This window comes from Alligator mississippiensis, chromosome 1 (assembly GCF_030867095.1).
Source record: "Alligator mississippiensis isolate rAllMis1 chromosome 1, rAllMis1, whole genome shotgun sequence".
NCBI lineage: Eukaryota > Metazoa > Chordata > Crocodylia > Alligatoridae > Alligator > Alligator mississippiensis.
The window spans coordinates 93,814,829-93,834,703 of NC_081824.1; the positions used below are offsets into that span (position 1 = coordinate 93,814,829).

Sequence of the window (19,875 nt, forward strand, 5' to 3'; positions counted from 1 at the left end):
GTAGGCACCAAAGACATCTGTAAGGTCAGAAATAAGCATCAGAAAGTTTGGGTACATCTTGCATCAGAGGCCATCTTATTTCAAAAGAAATACAATAAACATGCTGATAAAATCCCGCCATTTGAAAATCATGCTGCTTGCAAATTAGCACATAAAAAACTGTGTTAACTGTTCAGAGAAATTGGCTCTGAATGTATGGACATGGAAGCATGTTGTATGGGAGCCATAACTGTTCAAAGTTATGGCTCCCATACAAGAAGTTATAATCAGCCTATAAAGCAGGCTGTCCAACTTCAGTATGCACCCCAAAGATTCTTCTCCACTACATGGACTGCATTAGCAAAACAAACCCGGCCCCCACCACCATGTGAATCCCAGCCCCCACACCAGCAGCACATGGCCCCCACCACACAAACTGCATATGTTAACTGATCATGGGCCTCAAGCAGCCCATGGGCTGCCAATTGGCCATCCCTGCTGTAAAGCTACTTTCATCTGTTTTTCACATTTTCAGCCACGTAGTTGTTACATTAGTTTCTTCTCTCCCCAAGAAGCTTATCTGAACTAAATAGTTCATTCTAAATTGCAGCAAAAACAAAATGAAACTTCAGGTTTTTGCTTTAACTCAGTGGTTCCCAACTGGAGTTCCATGGCAACCAAGGGTGCCGCGAGATCCCTTCAAGAGGCTGCAACACAGGTACTGCTGCTGCAACAGCAGCCGCCAGTTAACTGCCCATGTGCTCCTCCTGATCAGCCTAAAGCATGCAAGAGCTGGCTGTTGCTGTGTAACCTGTCCTGATCCCCTACACCCTTCCCAGGAACAGAGCTGCATGAGCCAGTTCCACTCGCGTGCCTCTGTTTGCAGAAATGTAAAGGGGGTTGGATCAGGAAGAGCTGCACAGCAGAAGGCAGCACCTGCCTGCTTTAGGCTGATCAAAACCCTAATGTCTAATAGAGCGTGTACATGCTACAGCCCTTCCTGGGCTAGCTGTGCAGCAGTGCAGGGGGTACTTCTACCTGGAGACAGCCAAACCCAACTGAGAAGCACCAAGAGTAGTTCTCAACCAGGCATACTACTGCATTCAAAGAAGTGATGGAAGGATGCCGACACTGAAAAGATTGAGAATCACTGCTCTAATTAGAAAATATATTTCCCTCTACGGTAAAACCAAGCAGCATGGTCAGCTGAATGCAACTAGTGCAATAAAATCAATAGATTCATATAACAGCAGCACCAGGAGGCCTAACAACCCAATACTAAACATAACTATCCCTGCCTCGATTTAAGTAAGGACAAAAAGGCTTATCCACATTTTATAGACCTAAAAAAAGGAAGTGACGCCGCCAAAGGAGCCTGTACAGAGCAGGTCTCTTGAGTGCAAATACAGCCTCTTTACTGTGAGAATAAAACATATATGCTTGTTTGTTCTGTTCAAATTCTATACAGGTGAAGTAGATCAGAGGCTCTGATCTCCAGCTACTAAGGGGGCTCAGCAACAGCAAAAAATTCTATATAATATCTATCATTCCTGAAGAATCTATGAAAACTAGGGAAACCTTAACCTGGAAAATCCATCTCAAAAAAGTAAAAGTTAATGTGGTGGCAGGTCATTTTATCTTACCGTCTCATAAGCCACCAGTAGAAGTTTGTTCACTTGCTATAATCAAAAATACTGGCTGTGTTAGGTCCAACATGAAGAAAGCCATAAAGAAGCATTTTAAAATATAATGCAGTTTAAAATAAAATAGTTTGTTTCACTTAAGTCTAAAATTTATGCTTCTTAAACAAGAAATGAATTCATGTGTCTCATTAAAACTTTGAACGCTCTTATACAAACTTCAGTCTTAAGATTTTAATTAAAACCTCCTGGCTAAAGACCATGGTTTTAAAATGGATAGCATTCATGAAAATTATAAAAGTCTTAATCCTTCATCCAAATTTTTGTAACAGAGATCACTTTTAAAACAGCTTATTTTTAAGCAAGCCAGTCAAATATTTCAGCAGGACAGAAGCTAGAAAAAGAATAGATGTTGCATAACTGAATACCTACAAATAGAACAAAGAAAAAAAGGAAGAAAAAACCCATAAACAATATATTTCAATTGCAACTTTGTCTTTCAGAAACATATATTTTTCAGAAACAATATATAGGCCATATCCTCCTTCAACTAAAAAAAAAAATAATTGTAAAAATAGTAGGGCTAAATACATTTTCATAAAAGCATGTCACTCAGTATTTGCTACCACAACCAATATGTTACAGTTGTTCTTTAAGAGCTGTCTTTATACCTATATCCTTGCATGACATGGTGCCCCAGTATTGAACTACCTTGAAAAGCCATATATTCATTGCAAAGGGGAGAGTATTTGTAAGAATATCATCTGTTGACACAGAAGTAACATGGCACATACCTTTGTTCCTTCTCTATCACAGTTTTGAATTAAAATCAAAATTCCAAGGTAAAAAGAAAGGGCAGCAGGTGGCATAAATCTACCTACATGATTCTTGAACAGTCACTAGTCAAGCTGTCTCTTTGTGCTCAGTATGCATCTGTGGGAAGTTAACAAGTCCATCAAGCAGCAACTATGAGGCATGTTCCAGTTAAATATGGCTTGTTCTTCCAAACTAAGCACTGCAGCACATTACATCCAAGAGAAAGCATGGACTTCTGCCAAACTGCTTCCATGTCCCAGAGCAAGGCCAGAAGTTTAGCCATGAACAACGTGGAAGTTTCATCCACGGCCACAGTACTTTGAATAAGGTGTTTGAGATATTAACTGCATTTCAGTACTTACACAAGAGTGGCTAAATGAGCCTGAAGAGTGAGCTTTCTGAAAAAAGCATCCAGCTTATATCCTTACCTGCCAACAAGAGCCAGAAAGGGATGTTTTGATGCTCTTGGCAAGTTTCTGCACTATGGAAACTACTATAGGGTCTGCTAAAAGATGCTGTAATGAGTTGCTGATTGCCAAAAGGTTGGGGAAAAGGAAGCATTCCGCTTCCCAGAAGCGTCAGAAGCAGAGAGAGACATTATTCCTACCACCTTCTACTAGCTCTTTAATGCTAGAAATTAATAAAAAAGGAGAGTACTAAATGCACCTGCCCAAGTTAAGGAAGCATAAATTAATAATAGCCATGTTTTCTTCCACTATGGCTTGGCAGATCAAAACGTAAAGGAGATCAGACAATTACAGTGCCAAAGTATATGTCTGAGGGTGCTGGCCAGTCCTCCCAACACATCTCTGAAACAGTCTGGGTGCGTCCCCATGAGTGGGAACATCGGTTTCCACAGGGACAAACAGCAGTGACACAATGTGCAGCTCCTACTCATCTCTGGGGAATGCCCACGCATGCATGCTCTGGTGTACGGCATGTTGCCCCATGGGGAGCCTTACCCGGTGTCCTAGGGGCTGCAGCCATAGTGATCCAGCAGCAGGGAGCCTGGCTGGCAGCTGGAGTGTGGCTCCAACCAGCCAAGTTCCGGTTTCAGGCGGCACAGGCTGCTGCCACATGTACCACCCTGCTTTTTTAGGTACAGGTTTTTTGGCACAAGGATCTCCTGGTGTCAAAAAACAAAACAAACCCTACGCTGCAAATTAGTCTATGGTGCCACATACTGCATGTACATGGTCATCCGGATGACATACAAGGCAGACTCTTGGGCAAAATGCCATTGCTATATCTGAAAGGCAACTTCCTCAAGTCCCTAAGGGGCTCATCTGATTCATTCAATACTGGCCTTTCCTCTTATGGAATTTTCTAAAGTCAACACTGCCAGTGTTGCAGTTGGCATTGACATCAGTTAGAAAATGGAGGATGGAGTAAATGGTGCTGAAAACTGTCAAAAGCAAACATGATGCTGACAAATTTTTATCCTGTGGTCTATACCTTATTCAGCTAAGCACCTTCCATTCAGGTTCCTGGGCTACAATCAGAGAATCAAAGAAAAGTAGAGTTGGAAGGGACCCCCGGGATCAATCTAATCCAACCATCTAATCAAGACAGGATCATTCATATCTAAATCATCCCATACTGGTGCTTGTTCAACCTATTAATAAAACTACACAAATGACCCTACTACAAAACTACAGGGTATATTGTTCCAAAACACCCTAACTTGTCACAGGTAAAACAACAGGGCAAGAGTAGTGTCAGGATCCTGTCACTGCAAGAGTTGTTAAAACACATTAGAGAGATCCAGGGAAGAGAGCCATGCTCTTTCTACAAAGAAGGGCAAAAACCCTTTCTGCCTCCAAATATGTTGATCAGTCTGACTGTGCACAGAGGCAAGACCTTCTAACCAGGATCCTCCAAGTTTTAGTCCCAACAAGAGCATCAGCATACTCCAGCCAAAATCCCCAGACTCAGCTGCTGCCAACCGCAACAAGTGCTTCTGATGGAAATTAATCCCACTCTCTCACCCTGACAGCTGTAGCAACTGGAAGGGGAAAAAAAAAATCCTTCCCAGTCACATGTGAGAACCAGCAAAGCCCAGAAACATGGGAAAAAACAAAACCTCTCCATTTTGCTCTGCAACTAGGGAAGAACAAAACTCCACCATCACACACCCTAAGTGGAGAATCAGAATACCTCTTTCCATAATCTGATCACCCTCCCCCATAAATTTATCCCACTACCTTTAATCTCTCATAACTAAACTGATTGTGGAGCTCCACTTCCTTACCTTGCTGCTAAGCATGTGCTTCTCTAATATCTACCTGCTCTGGGCTGCAGAGGTCTTCTCTCTTGGATCTCTCACTGATCAACAGATTTTAGGCCTAATACTAAGGCCTGCATTGCCTGAAGAGTAAAATCACAGGTCTTACTGAAAGGTCTTGACATTCCCTTGACACTCACTGGAGAAACCTGTTGGAGGTACAGATTTCCCTCACTTTATGCTGTACATGCATTCCTGGAAAACAACACATAACTTGAACTCGCATAAAGGGAACCCACTTTATAATGTAACAAATAGGGATACATTTGAAGTCCTCGACTGTACTGACCCATTTCTACCACTTTTACAAGACAATTTTGGTAGTCACCAACAGCAGACAGTACACACAAGCACGGGGCACTACATAATGGGGATGGCAACTACAGAAACATGTCGTGGATGAGCGAGGGGCAAAGATCTACACAGGAGACTATATTTTGGTGCACATCACTCCCACAATGTACCGCACAAAGCATCTGACTGCAGGCTTCCACCACGCCAATCACATAAGAGTGAATTTACCTTGCATATAACAAATTTTTGGTATAAAAAGGATGGTCGCATGAGAACAAATTTGCTCATACAGAACCCGCATAAAACGAGGGAAACCTGAATGGTATAGGTCAGTGTGTCTGTCTCCAGAGTTACTACTAGAGATGCAAAGGCCTAGAAAAAAAAAAAAACAGAAAAATTCCAGAAAAAAAAAGTTTTCTTCCCTTTTTTTGAGGACTTTTTCTGTTTTTTTTCTGAAAAATTAGAAAAATTGAACATTTTTTGAAAAATTAAAAAAAAACTTCTTATGAAATATTTCTTTTATATTTTCTTTTCAAATGATGAATAAAATGTTTAAGACAAGGTGTTCATATTTTGGGGAGTAAAGGGTAGCAATATGTTTTCTACTAGCTATGTAAGAGGAAGACTTTTATGTAAGACCATCTATAGTATCAGATCATTACAATTCCTGTACACTGAGGACAAGCAGTACAGTATGACTCTTAAATGCAAGAAGATGCATTTCTGCCCCCAGGGGGAACTGCCATTTTCACGAGAAGGAAAAAGGATTCAGTGCCTTCTTGCTGGTGGACTTCCTCTATTGTTGACTTTTGATCTAGAGGTTGGCTGATCTGCTCCTGTCCTCCTGACTAGGCCTCAAAGGACTGAGAGTGGACACTGGCAGCAGCATCCATTTGTTCTTGTAGAGATTAGAAACAAGGAATGTATTGCCCTGCTTGCTCAAAAGCCTCAGGAGAGGAAAGAGCACAAGTCTAAAGGTTTTGGAGTTGCAAGGAACCTGCCTTCTCCTGGCCCTGTGACCTTGAGATCCACAGAAGTACAGAAGCAGCACAAAGGAGCTGAAAGAAAGTATACTTCTTAATTGAAACTACATTGTAGCTGCATTAGTATATTTTTTATAACTTATGTAATTTATAATTGAATTCCTACCAATCTTACATTTTGTGACAAATCACCCAACCTTAGCAGTGAGGTAAGCCCTGCAGGGCAGAGAAGTTGTTCAGTTAACTCTGAGGAGGCCTCTCCTCCATCCATTACTAAATTTGTACACACTGTAGCTTAGTGTTTGTTTATATGCGCAAGCTAGCCACTAAATTACATGTTTCTTTTTTCTCTCTCAGCAAAATGGTAAGACCAACTTCTAGCATATAGAAGCATTTCCACACCGCAAGTTATTCTGAGAAAAAAAAAAAAGTGATTTGCAAATATTGCCAAATGCTACTGGGATGACCAAACACATCCTTGTATGTAAGAAGTGTCTTGTAGACATTAAAAAATCCTTCATGGGTGTGAGGAGGAGATAGATCATGATGATGAAAGTGCAAGTAGCTCTTTCCAACATTCTCAATCCAGAAGTCCTCCTACTGCTGCTTCTTCTATAACTTCAGCATCACAAAGGGTTGCCTAATTAACATCCTCAAGTAACCAAAATATTGCAACCAACTGTATGTAAAAGACTCTCAATAGCTTCATTTGTAGACAAGATGACACCTGAAGATCAGGAAAAAAACAACTGACCAAGCTCTTGCAAGAGCACTATATTCTTCTGGGATGCCATTGTCAATAACTGAAAATGCATACTGGCAGAAAGCTTTTGAATTACTAAGACCATCATACTGTTTGCCTAGCAGACATTCTTTGAGCCTCTTTTAGAGTCCCAAAGCCTCTTTTAGAGTCAGAATATGAACTTGTAATGCAATCTGTGCAATGAAAAATCAAATCAATGAAGCAGTCTTGCAGTACTTACAGATGGATGGACAAACGTGCAGGGAAAAGGAATCATAAAATTTGTGATAACACCTCAACCAGTTTTTTTATATAGAAGCATTGAAACAGGAGAAAAAAAGGCATACTGCAGAGTGTCAGTAATGAAATATGTGACGTCCTACAGAATATTGGGAGTGGTAAAGTATTTGCTTTGCTGACTGACAATGCAAGTAACATGAAAGCAGCATGGGAAAACATAACAGATAAATATCCACATTACTGCAATCGGATGTGCATCCCATGGGCTAAACTTGCTTCTTAATGACATCATGAAGTTGGAGACTCTGCAAAAGATCTATAGAAGATCAAATGAAGATATAAAACATGTAAAAGCTACTCATATTGTAGTTGCAGTCTTTAAGAAGCAGCAGGAAGAAAAGAATGCAAAGAATAAAATAGTGACACTCAAACTCTAGTAAGTTTACTAAAAAACAAAGAAGCTGTTCAAAAATTATTAATAATTGAGGATCTTAAAGTACCCAGAAATGTAAGGAACATTGTACTTGATGAGGATGTCTTCTGGGTTCAGCTGCAAAACTCCCTCAACATTCTAAAGACAATTTCTTCAGGAATCACTGCATCTGAATCAGACAGTGCACTTTTGTCAGACATTCCTTACCAAATGGCCCAAATAAAATCAACTGTTTTTGAAAACCTAAGTGTATCTCTGCTTACAAGTACAGATGAAAGAAAAGTGAAAGACTTTATTAATAGACAGGAAGAATTTTGTTGCCAATCAATTCATGCTGCTGCAAATCTCTTGGATCCAAGATTCAAAGGCAGAAATGTTAGTGATGATAGCACTGCTACTGGATTACAAAACAAGCAACACACTTAGGACTTCATGTTGGAAAGGTACTTTCAAATGTTGCAGAATACAGAACATTTTCAGGTATTTGGTCCAGGAATGCAGTCTGGGATTCTGCCAAGCATATCCCTCCTGCAACATGGTGGCAAGGCCTTTACACAACACAGCCTCCGACTCCTCTTGCTTCTCGCCTACTTCAGATTCCTCCATCTTCTGCAGTATGTGAAAAAAATTGGTCTATGTTTGGAAATACTCACACCAAATCAAGAAATAAACTAACATGTGGAAGAGTAGAGAAGCTTATCTCAATCCAGGCAAACCTTCAGTTTTCAGAAGTCCATGAAGATGATAAAAATGAAGGAGCAGAAGAGTCAAACTGCTGATAGTGATAGCTCAGAAAATGAGACTGATTAGGCAAAGTTTCATGTAGCAAAATTGTATTCAATGAGTGTTGGGTTTTTTTCCTTTTCCCCCTCAGCTCTCCCTCTACAAATGAGGCTTTCTGTATCTGCTTGACACTGTGGAGGAGACTAAGTCTAGAATACATAATAACTTCCTTTGTTTTACTATAATGTTGATGGTTTCTTCTATTTTCAACTTTAATTTTTGCCTGCTTCTCATAAACTGGCAAAAACTAAGAGATGCTGGGTTCCTTTAAGTTCAGCAGCTTGTATCTCCATTTGTAACAAAAATTAAAAACATTTTAAAGTAAATCTGTAAATTAGTAAATCTGTAATTATTGTCTGAATAAACTATACTTTTAAATGTAATAAATATACCAAACATGATAATTTTATGAGCAAACCAAGTTATACATAATACATTTTATGTTCTTAAAGTAGCAAAGTAAATTTAGATCTGTAATGGGTGCTAAGAATATAATTATTGCATATATTTAATTTTTTCCCCAAAATTTCCATTTTTTTTCCATGGCTTCAAAACTTCTGGAAATTTTACATCTCTAGTTACTGTTCAAAATGACACAGCTTTTTATATTCTCTGAGGGGCTCGACTCTTGCAGGGAGTTACTCAATGTGAATGACCTCCAAACTAATTTACAATATGCTAAACTGTATGCAAGAGACGAGTAAGGTAATAAGAAGCAACTCTATGACAGATGATGTAAAGTTTTTAACTCATTCTCTGTAGCAGACATGAAAAAATTAGAGTAAATGAGGGGGTGCACTTTAATTTAGACTGAGACACTGGACTTCAACTGCAGACATCCTCCAACACACAGATTTCAAGAAAATACCAGGGTGTAAGGTCAGAAACAGCAATCCCACCAGTGGGGAAAATGCTCAGCCACCTGAAAAAGTAAGAGGTTTTTCTGTTTTGTTTTGTTTTTTAAAGTGTTCTGCTGTTGCTACTGCCAACTTATGACTCAGTGATGCACATTTTTCAAAGCAGAGGCCTGAGTACCTCTGTGTTCTGAATGAACTTGCCATGGAACATGTAAAAGTTGTTAATATTTGAGTGGGAAAAAATACAGCTTTGAAAATATCTGTACCCATTTGACTTCTCTTTACTGTGAACTGTAGTCATTACACTAAGCACATTCAATGGAACGGTTTCCTTCCAGAAAAAAGCACAAAAATCTGCTCAGTATTGTATGCTTTGAAACTAGTAATTTGTAGTCATACAAGACGACTGATGAAAAGAATTGTGATATTTCAAGACTCCTGAAAATAATTCTCAGGCCACTGGAAAGCCTTAGTATTTTATGAATTAAATGAAACAAGAGGAGGAAAGAAAAGGCATTTTAGCTGCTGAAAGCAGAGAAAAAAGAATGGCAGCTCCAAAAATCAGCAGGGTCTGGACTGAATGTTCCAATCAAGTAAGTCCTCAAGCAAATAAGCATTTACTGGCCATCGGTGCCCCGACTTCCCAAGAACACTAACTGTGCAATTGTTTCATTTTTTTAAGCACTCAGGGAGTTCTTTTAAGGCAGCAAATCCAGCAGTTGGAATACAGGCCAGGAATCATCACTGCTTTATTCATGACCATGGGTAAAAAGGTCTGTGCCCCATTTTGCCCCATCTATAGAAGTACATAGATCACAAGGTCGTTGAGGCAAGCTGAACAGTTTTAGAGGCTCTATAAGCCAAAACTATTACTAAGCCACTGTGTAAAGCATGACAAAGACATAGCAACTACAAAAACAAGTCAGTCATTCTAAATCCAGTCTTGGCAATATCCCAAATAAGGACAGAAAAAACAGGATATTTTAGTCACCCCTCCTAGGAACACACTTCCAGAAATAAAATCCCTTCTGCAAAGAGGCTGTGTGTTTAGAACACCCAAAACGCTGTAGGTCTGTCCTTGTCCTGGCAGGTTTACAGTTTACAAGCAAATGTCAGAGACAGGTGGAAGGGAAAAGACGATGTTAAAAGAACAGTGATACACGGTTATATGTTTTAGCTATGTATACATAACTTGCAGATTTCAAATGATAGGGAAAACAATAAACAAGAGTATTGTTGACCCTAAGAGACCACTCACAGCCATTGACAACTGACAATTTAACATTACAAGGAGGGCAATTTTTCCCAAGCCATGTCACTAAGACTTCTTTCAAAGTTTTGCAAAATCAGAATAATTTAATTTAAGAATTTAAGAAATGTGTTCCACATAATTTCTTAAACTGTGGTCTTCACTAAAGAATCTGAGCACCTTCCAATAGTTCAAGCAGCATAAAGAATCTACTATCAACCAAACTTTAGCTCCACCCTCCCTGAGCAGATCTAAAGAAATTACTGGATGATAGATCTGTTAATATCAGTTGAACAAAATGGCTGGAGATGTTTCCTCTGGCATCTCTAAACTAATAATAGTGGATGCCAGGGAGGGTAATGAATGTAGCATAGTTCACCCTAGATATAACTGGTTCAATGCTCTCCCTATAAAGCACCCGCTCGTCACTGACAGAGACCGGCCTGTGTATTTTGCCCGGAAAAACATGGGCCTAGGCCCACCAAGAAAGCCATAAACTTTCCTAAATCTGAGGCCACTAGGTACATAACAATTGATTACTTGGGACAACTAAAGCAAAAACGGGGACAAGAGTGAGTCAAAGGTTAAAAATGAATGCTCCCAGGCAAGGGATGCTGAGGGCATAATGGCTAGCACCCATGAGCCTGAGTCCAAGGGCTAGCACCCAGTGATGCTGCTCTGAAACATGCATGAATGAGGGGCAGGACAGCCCCATAATCACCTAGGTTCCCACTGGCCAGAGCCTCCTTCCTGGGCTGATAAATGGCTAGCTTAGCTGAAGTCATGAGGAGGTTGACCAGGAGGTCCCAGGATTTGGTGAGGCTAGAGATGGTGAGTGCATAAAAGAAAGGGTGTGGTGAGAATTGTAGCCAGAACTTCAGCAGGAGGGTCCTGAGGAAACAGTTAAGGGGCTGCAACTTGGCACACTTGAGGCATGTGCCAAAATCTCTGTGTTGACGTAAGGGGTAGGTGTCAGGGGAGCCTACAAAGCGTGCCAGATACACCCATGGATAAGACTCCATGTAGGAATAACCAGCTCAGGTCCTTGGTGGCTCATGGGCTGAGAATGGAATACAGGCTGATCCACTGGGGGCCGACCCTCACCAACGGTATCCCACCACTTGGTGTCTGGGCAGGACATGAGGACAGGATGACGGAACATGTGAATGGAGCACAAGTGTGCAGAGTCCCACCCATGCCTGCAGCCACTCAGAAACTCTGACTTGCAGATGGTTCCAGTTCTCCGGCAGGGAAGAGTGGCTGGGGAACAAGTAGGCCCCCAAATAGAGCAGCAAGCCTGCGTTCCACTAGATGCCCTGGAGCACAAGTGGGAGCAAGCCACCATCACCCACCATCGTGGCAGAGCTCTTGACCCAGCTGATCCAGGCAGAGGAGGCCAATGAGTAGATGGACTGGCAGGCCTCCACTTGTGCCTATCAGAGACAGGATACTGAGATAGAGGGACCACTAGGTGTCACCCAGTATGGCACTTTTTATGTTCTTATCTGCCATCATCTTGGCACCATAAGTCTTGCCTCTTGACACCCTCCTCACCTTCCCCCACACCCCCCAGCTTTTGCCACCAGAAGTCCCTCCCCTTGAACTGAAAGTACTTCCATTTATTTTCCTCATCGCCACATTGTAGTACAAAGGGGATCTACCATTAATAAAACTTTACTCCTTTGACAAAAGAAGTCCCTCCCCTTGCCCTGGAAGCAGTTCTATTTTTGTCCCCTCCCGAATATAAGCAACCTCCACCCCCTCAATCAGAAGTGCTGCCATTTTGTCACTGAAGGCCCCTTGCCTGGAAGCATTTTCAATTTTTGAACCTGAAAGCACCCACAAGAAAAAGTCCTGCCCCAAAATTTGGAATCCCACCTTCCTAACCCAGCTCTTCCCTCTTAACCACAAGCCCTACCCCCAGGGTCTTCAGAAGTGCTGCCCTCCTAGCCACAAAAGTCAGCCTCCAAAGTTTCCAAAAGTCCCACCCTCATAGCACTGACATCCCACCCTCATGGCTGCAAGGCCCAAGGCCCATGCCTCAGAGCCTCCAGAACTCCTGCCTCCATAGCCCAGAATGCTCCATTCACAGATAGCATGTTGCTTTCAGTTTCAGTGGAAGCATGAGCTATCATAGGACCTTTTAAGAACTACCCCCTTCTAGCCTCTCTACAGGGATCTCAGTTCTATAGGATTTGGTGAACAAGGGTGAACCAATGAGGGCATTTTTTTGAGTGGTGTGACCTATCCAGAAGTGGGGTTTGTGATCCCTCTCACAATTTGCCCTGCCACCCTCACCAATTAATGTGCATTTCAGGAAATGTGCTACATGGGTGAGTGCCCCCCAGATTATAAATTTAAGTCCCCCTCATTTTAAACTTAAAAGCAAGGCCTGCTCAGTTTTAGACTACCGTACTAAAAATCCTGTATTGTAAGATGTTGCTTTATTTCCACTGGGCAGCTTCCATCTCCCCAAACATGCTGATAACAGGTCTCCTTTTTATTTGTAACAAACACAAGTTAGAATTGTTTCCACATGTTCAGGAGGAGGTGAAAAATGTTTTGTTTTGTTTTTAAGGCCTTACTCTCCTGAACCATGCAGTGGAAGTGGCCATATATCACACATCTGAAGCTATTTGAAGCTGGTAACTTCAAAGAGATTCTGAAGTCAAAAGAAACCACCCTTGTTCAGAGAAACTGGGCTAATAAGTCCTGTTTGTCTCCAGGTCAATTCAGAGGATTTGAAAGAAAACACGTTGCTTTAATTAATTTTCATTTTAATAGAAAGTTTTTATTTCCATCAAAAGTTGTTACAAATAATACACTGGCTTGCTTTTTTCAAGACACTGTAATTTTTGTTTTAAAAACAGCATTACCTCCACTATGCTAAGCCAAGGTCTCTAGTTTCCTTGCAACTGGAACATTTCAGAAATACCCTTCTCCTAAGCAGGGTTTTTCAATTTCTAGTGCCAAGTAACCACTCAGTATAGATTTATCCCCCTTGTTTCACATCAAGTTCTATTAAGATCTTCAGCAAAATGAACACAATTTTAATTGATATGCTCTGATCTAAATGTTTCTCTAATAAGCAGAGACATTTCAGGGCATACCATAATGCAACAGTATTTACACAGTTCAGCACAGAAACTCTGAATATTCTGTTTTTTATCCTCATTGGTCCACATCTTTGTCCTGACACATCTATGGCACAACCCACACAGCATTCAAAAAGCATTTTTCTAAGACAATACGTAAGAATGCCATCTAAAAAAAACCATGTTCCATAGCTTTCATAAAGTCCTTTATAAGCTTGATGTGAAACAGATTCAGTTAGCTCTACACCAGTGGTTCTCAACCTTTTTGGACTCAAGGCACTCCTCATTTGACTCGAGGCCCCTTCCATAACTTTTGTGAACTGAGTGGCACCTAATTTTAATATATTACAGTGCTTATGTGCTTAAAGAGAGGCTGGGCAGTGGAGGTAGGGAATCATCCATGCAGGCGCAAGCCTGAGCCTGTGTTTATCTGTTTCATTTGTCTGCTTATCTCCTCACATCTCCCACACCCTTCAAAGAATACAGCTGACATGCTGGTTGAGAATCAGTGCTCTACACCTACTAGTTTATGAAGGTATTAAACTAACATGTTAAATAACCATCCTATTGCTCTCTTCCTAGGGGAAAAGTGTGTTCAATGAAATATTTTGTTTTGGAAATATTTTTTATATGCTCACACATGTATTAAAACATGCAGTTGTGTGTGTGTGGGCGTATGTTAAAAGAAGTTAATTTTGTCTTTTACTTAAGAGTATGGTGATGTCCACCATGCTGGTCCTTAGTTCCTGTGGAAGTTCATTTCAGTCTTCTTTCTCTGAGAAACAAGTCTCTTGTTTTTCAGTGAAAATCTATTCTAACGATCACTTTGAACAATTAATTCATCTTAAATGGTCACTTTACTGTACACAAAACATGAAGGTCAAACAAAACTATTCCATAAACGCCACGTGTGCCAATGACTCTGCCAGCTGTGGATGGTAACTCATGACAAAGAAAGTGAAGTTGCATTAAGATCTACTGTTTGAACAACACTGGATTACATGCTTAGATTCTGGGAAATGTCTTCTTAGCGTGAAAAAGCAGGCCACCACAGGAAGATACAGTCTGTGTGGACACCATTAACCCTCATATCTCAAGGACAAAAACTGTAAGCAGAAGCATGACTAGAAATGCTGCTCTAGAGCAGTGGTTCTTAACCTTTTTATACTTGGAAAATGGAAGTTCTTAGCTTTCACTCATTTTTTGACTATGGGAATAATAAAAGAGCAGTTCTTCTGTTGCGAAGAACTCAACAGGACCACAAGTCAAAATGTTTTTGGCATTATGGACTCCTATTTGAAATTTCTGGTGTTGTCTTGTGAATCACATGTAGTTACTTGCAAACCTAACAGTGCTGATATTGTGCATCACCCTTAAAAGCATCTCAAAGCAACCCAGGGTACCATGGCACCCTGACTGAGAATCACTGCTCCAAAGAGAAAGGATTTAGTGATAGCCAAGAACAAACTACAGAATAATTCAAGAAGATCATTAAGTCCCACCCTGCAACATGTGCCCTTTCCCCCACCTGGGGAAGGGGCACATAGGGCAAGTGAAAAGCTGGGAAAGGGTGAGCAGTGCGGGGAGAAAAACATGGGGAAAGGGTATGAGAAGTGGGTGCACAGTGCAGGGGGAAGCGTAGGGGAAAGGGTGGCAGAGGAACCATGAGTGACGGTACATGCAGGGTGAAGGGAGTACAAGAAAAGAGATGCATAGGGCATGTGGGAAGTGGAGTGCAGAGCAAAAGCAGCACAAGGAAGAAGCATGACATATAGGAAGAGCATGGGAAAAGTGATACAGAGGAGAGGGAGTGCAGGGAAGGGGCATGCAGAATGGCTTCAGCCCTGACCCCAAGTGGGGCTAGAGGCTGAAGCCAGAATCACTGCTACTGCCTGGCCTGGCTGGGCGCTTGATGGCCCAGCAGAGACGGAGCAAGAGCAGCTGCAAAGGAAAAGGAGGAGGGGGACAAGCACAAAAGAGGAAACAAGTGGTAGAAGGGGGAAGACACTAGGGGTAAGGAGTTGGCTACATGACTGCTGCTTCTACTTTCCCTGTGGCAGCAGTGAATTTACAATGATGCTCCAATAACTAAATTAGACATGGAAAATTAAAAAACAAAATGTATAATTTTCTATGTTTATAATCTATTAATTCGGATATAGTCTTAAATTCAGGGTCATTTTAGATTCAGGTAAATATGGTATATATTTGAATTATTTTTTGACATTGTATAAAATATCAGTCTCTGCCAATAACCCAAAGTTGTTTTTCTTCCCTCTAACACACCAAGTTTTATTCTGTGAAAAAGCAAGGAAACTTACGCTGCATAAGCCTTAGCAATCCTCATGAACATAACTTCATCTCCTCCTTTATCTGGATGGTATTTCAGAGACAGAGCACGATATTGTTTTCTAATTTCAGATACTGTCGCGCCCTTAAAAGAAACAACTCAGGTTAGTAATTTCAAATACAGAAAAGAAGCCTGTTCAACAATAAGTCTTCTATCTGACCCACTCAGGAGACAAACATATTTTAAACACTCCAATCAACATAAAGGAAAAAGGAACTATACCCAAATGATTTTCATGACCCTATCAAAATATACATTGAAGACCACTCCATTTTCTAAAATGGAAACCCCATTAGACCTGTACAATTCAAACACAGTAACACAATCTGCAATGAAAAGTTTCAGAAGATGGGCAACTGGAAGAGACTTTCTGGATGATCTTGTTCATGCACCCAAAAAAGGAAAAGGCTTTTCCTAACCATTTTTTTAACCTTAGGCTCTCCTAAACATGTCGAAGGAGTAGAAATCCTTATTATCTGACAAAAGAAAATGTGCAGATAAGGGCCACAGTTCTATTTAAATGGAACACATCAGCCAACTCACAAACTAAGATGGAACCAAACCTCTTAGCCATGGTCCACAAAGATGCCTCCAGTTGAGATAGCTTCCACAGCAAAGATAATTCAAATCTATTTTCTGAAATAATATATTATTGTGTTAACTATACTTGGAAAGGAAAATCACACCAATTTCTTCTACAACAAAGCTTGGTAAATTCCACCTAGCAACACACACAAATCGTTGGATGTCACAGTTTCAGTCTCTGTATCATTTATCTCCAGGGTAGGTTGGATTAGGCTGACCATATGGAAATCCCAGAAATCGGGGACATCATCCAGGAAGTCTGGGACACTACCCCTCCCCCTCCACACACTCTCACAAGTTGGCAGGCACGGGGCGCCATGCCAGGCAGGCAGTGGTGCCTACCTGCAAGGTGCTCTGCACCACTCCAACTCCTGGCCAGACTGTGCCCTGCATTTCCAGGACACTCATTATAATTTTCAACAGCTGCCAAGATCCAGCCCCTGAAATTCAGGACTGTCCCAGCTAAAATGGGACATATTGTCACCCCAGCCATTGGATCTGTGGACCTTATTAGTAAAAGAAAAAAATTCAGGTAAGCATAGTTAATTTTCCTATCCTATTTCATATTTAAGGTCCACAAATCTATAATAAAGTCCATAAATCCAAAATGGGGAGCAGGCTCCTTTTTAAGACCGAAAATAAAAAATACATACATAGCCCATGCAGCCAAAGTTTGGCCTCCTTTACTGCATCATGATATAGTCTTAAATGCCTACACTTTTTTTCTTTTTTACACAACTGACTTTTAGATATAAATCAGGTTTTGTAGCAAGGCAGGCTTTTGTCTTCAATACTTCTACCTCATATGTTGAAACCAAAAGTGAATGAGGTATTGCAGGAAGACTGAAGAGGTTTACATGATAAAAGCAGAAAAAACAAATCTGTCCCTTCATCAGGGTTCCTATGTGATTAAGTAAACCACTTAAACTAAGCGTTTTACTTTCACAATTAGGTGATCCTGAAATTCCTGATTTTCTGGTACCCAACTGGAGCTGTTAAAGCCAGATTTATAGAAGTGCTTAGCACTCAAATGAAACAGAAGTCAAATGGACATCTGCTTTAAATTCAAAGTACTATATAATGCAAAGCACTCCAAAATACTGGGTACTCATCATTTCAAATAAGGCATCTAAAATTAGTGTCCAATTTTGACCTTAATCTTTCTGCTTCAGCAGCCGATATGCAAAATGGTTATGCCATCCCTTACGCGATAGGAGCGCTGTAAAGATAAACTCATTAATATTCAAGAGACACTTGTATCCAAGTGATAAGCATACAGAAGCCCATGGGAAAATTATTAATTCTGCCTTCAGAAGAGTGTTTAAATAGTATGCAAGCAGTGTTTTAGTAGTAGATGGACACAAAGCTTCAGGATAAGGATAAAACAAAATATTAAATAGTTGTTCATTAAAATATGCACCGTCTGTGTTGGACACTAAATAAGGGGATGGTCTCTAGAAAACAAGTATGAGAGAATATAATGCATATGCACACCAGGCCAAATTAAGGCTGCACTAGTAACCTTAATCCTTAATTATGGCATTTCTCAGCCTCTACATTTATGTTATTGCTATCACTGTACATTTTATATTGTAGTGTCTATGTAGATCTTCAGGTTTTGGGATATTGTTCAGTCAAGGAAAAGGAGCAGGTGAAACAGCTGAATCTCTCTCATTATTCTGACTCTAGGGCAAGAAAAATTGATACTCCCAGACACAGGGAGAAGGGGTTGGGCCCCAAGGCAATGTCTTCCTGTAATGAAGAAAATCAACTCCTCTACAGAAGAGGCATCTGAGAGGAAAGTCCCACCCAGCCAAAGGAATGCCAGGTGCCACTTCCTAGAGAGCTCTGGTGACTGCTGAGAAAGTTCGGAGCGGGGCACGCAGTGCTGGTTGGAAGGAGGAGACGGACAGTTATTTGTGGGCTAGAAAGGGTCAGAGACCCCAACAGTCAGGGCTGGCAAAAATAAGCAAGAAGGCTGATTTCTCGTGATGCTTGCAAGACTGTCAGGAAGGCCAAGGTGTAGCTAAATAAGAGGGTAAGGAACCATCCTCATTTTACTTTTCTCCCTCCAAATCCATATCAAGTTTTGTTTGTGTTATCCTTCGGTCCCATGTAATAAACCTTCTTGTTGTTTGGCTCCTTACAGATTGCCTGTGAAAAAAGCGATTTTGGACAAGTAATTCCAGGTTAGCTTGCTTCACAAAGAGGGGGACCTAAAAAATTCTAAGAGCAGTAGAGCTGAGGCAGGAAGCCATACCAAGGCAACCTCTGCCTGTTCCTTGGGGCAAGCAGCATCCCCAGCTGAAGCAGCATTCAGCGTACTGAAACTGGTCTCTTGGGTGACCCCACTGCTATGGTCAGGTTTGTAAAAGTCAGCAGGGCTGCAACCTATAAATCCAGTGGAGCTGAAGTAATAAATCAGAGATATCCAACATAGACCACGGGTTGGATACAGCCCACAGGGGTAGGTCATCAGCCTCCAAGTCTGACACCCCTGAAGTACGTGATCCTTTGTGTAAACCAACCCTAGAGGAGGATAAGACACTTTGGTCAGTAGGTTTCAAATATTTCCTGACAACACAGGTATATTAGGACAGGACTTAGGTTCTCTATCTGGCTCTGAAACGGAGCATGCATTAGTGTTTCTGCCTTTTAACCCCCTCCATGTTTAACCCCTTTTGCCCTGACCCCTCCAAGCTGCCTTTTTCTGCACTTCTGGCTCCTTTAATCTGGATTTATTTTCCTTGACCAGCCAATCCTAATCTCCTCCATGCTCCCCATTTGAGTACCAGTTTCACTAGCCAACCACCATCTCGGAGACTTTTGGAGTCGATCTGAGGCTGGGTGCCCACGTGCATGCACACATGTGCCCCAACCCAGCAGGTCAGTCTGTGGGGGAGGGAAGGGGCGGGGGCTAGATCAAGGCCCCTGTGATGAGGAAGTGCTGCAGAGGCAGGAGCAGGGGTAAATTGAGTGGGGCTGCGGCCAGGTGGGACTTACTTGCTGGGGAGGTGTGCCCCCAAATAATTTTTCTCCCTCTTCCTTGATCTGCCCCTCCCCTCCCTTCCCTCCCCATAGACTTGCCTGCTGGGCTGGGGGGTCGGGGTGGGGAGTGGCAGCAGCAGCACATGGTAGATCTTAGTCTGCTTTTAAATGCCAACGATGATCTCGTACTTAAAAAGGTTGGAGACCACTGCTGTAGATCATGCTCCAGCCAGCCTCGACATCTCATGTATCAGCGTCCCTGCACTTTGAAATGGTGGTGGGGCCCTTGAACTAAAGCTTGTAGAACAAGCTTTAGTTCAAATGCCTCCACCACCATTTTGAAGTGCAGGGACACTGACACACAAGACACTGGGGCACTTTAATTAAAGCGCCTCCCCCCCCACCCCTCCCAGAGCACGTTTAAAAGTGCCCTTAGTTCTCACTTCTGGCTCTTGGATCCATCACCATCTCATATAACTCTTTATGTCCCAGTTTTCCACCTCCAAAGCTCCCAGTCCCAGTCTTAGTTTCTTCCCATTCACTGAAGTCATTAACTG

At 41.6% G+C, this 19,875-nt stretch overlaps 1 protein-coding gene across 1 annotated transcript in view; it reads right to left on the bottom strand.

Moving 5' to 3' along the window:
- SEC63 (SEC63 homolog, protein translocation regulator) overlaps positions 1-19,875 on the bottom strand; it is a 103,265-nt gene that overhangs the window by 51,898 nt on the left and 31,492 nt on the right. The window contains exon 4 of the mRNA XM_006258510.4: positions 15,717-15,829. Within this exon, the coding sequence (XP_006258572.1) occupies positions 15,717-15,829 (113 nt within the window). The remainder of the gene's footprint in view (positions 1-15,716; positions 15,830-19,875) is intronic.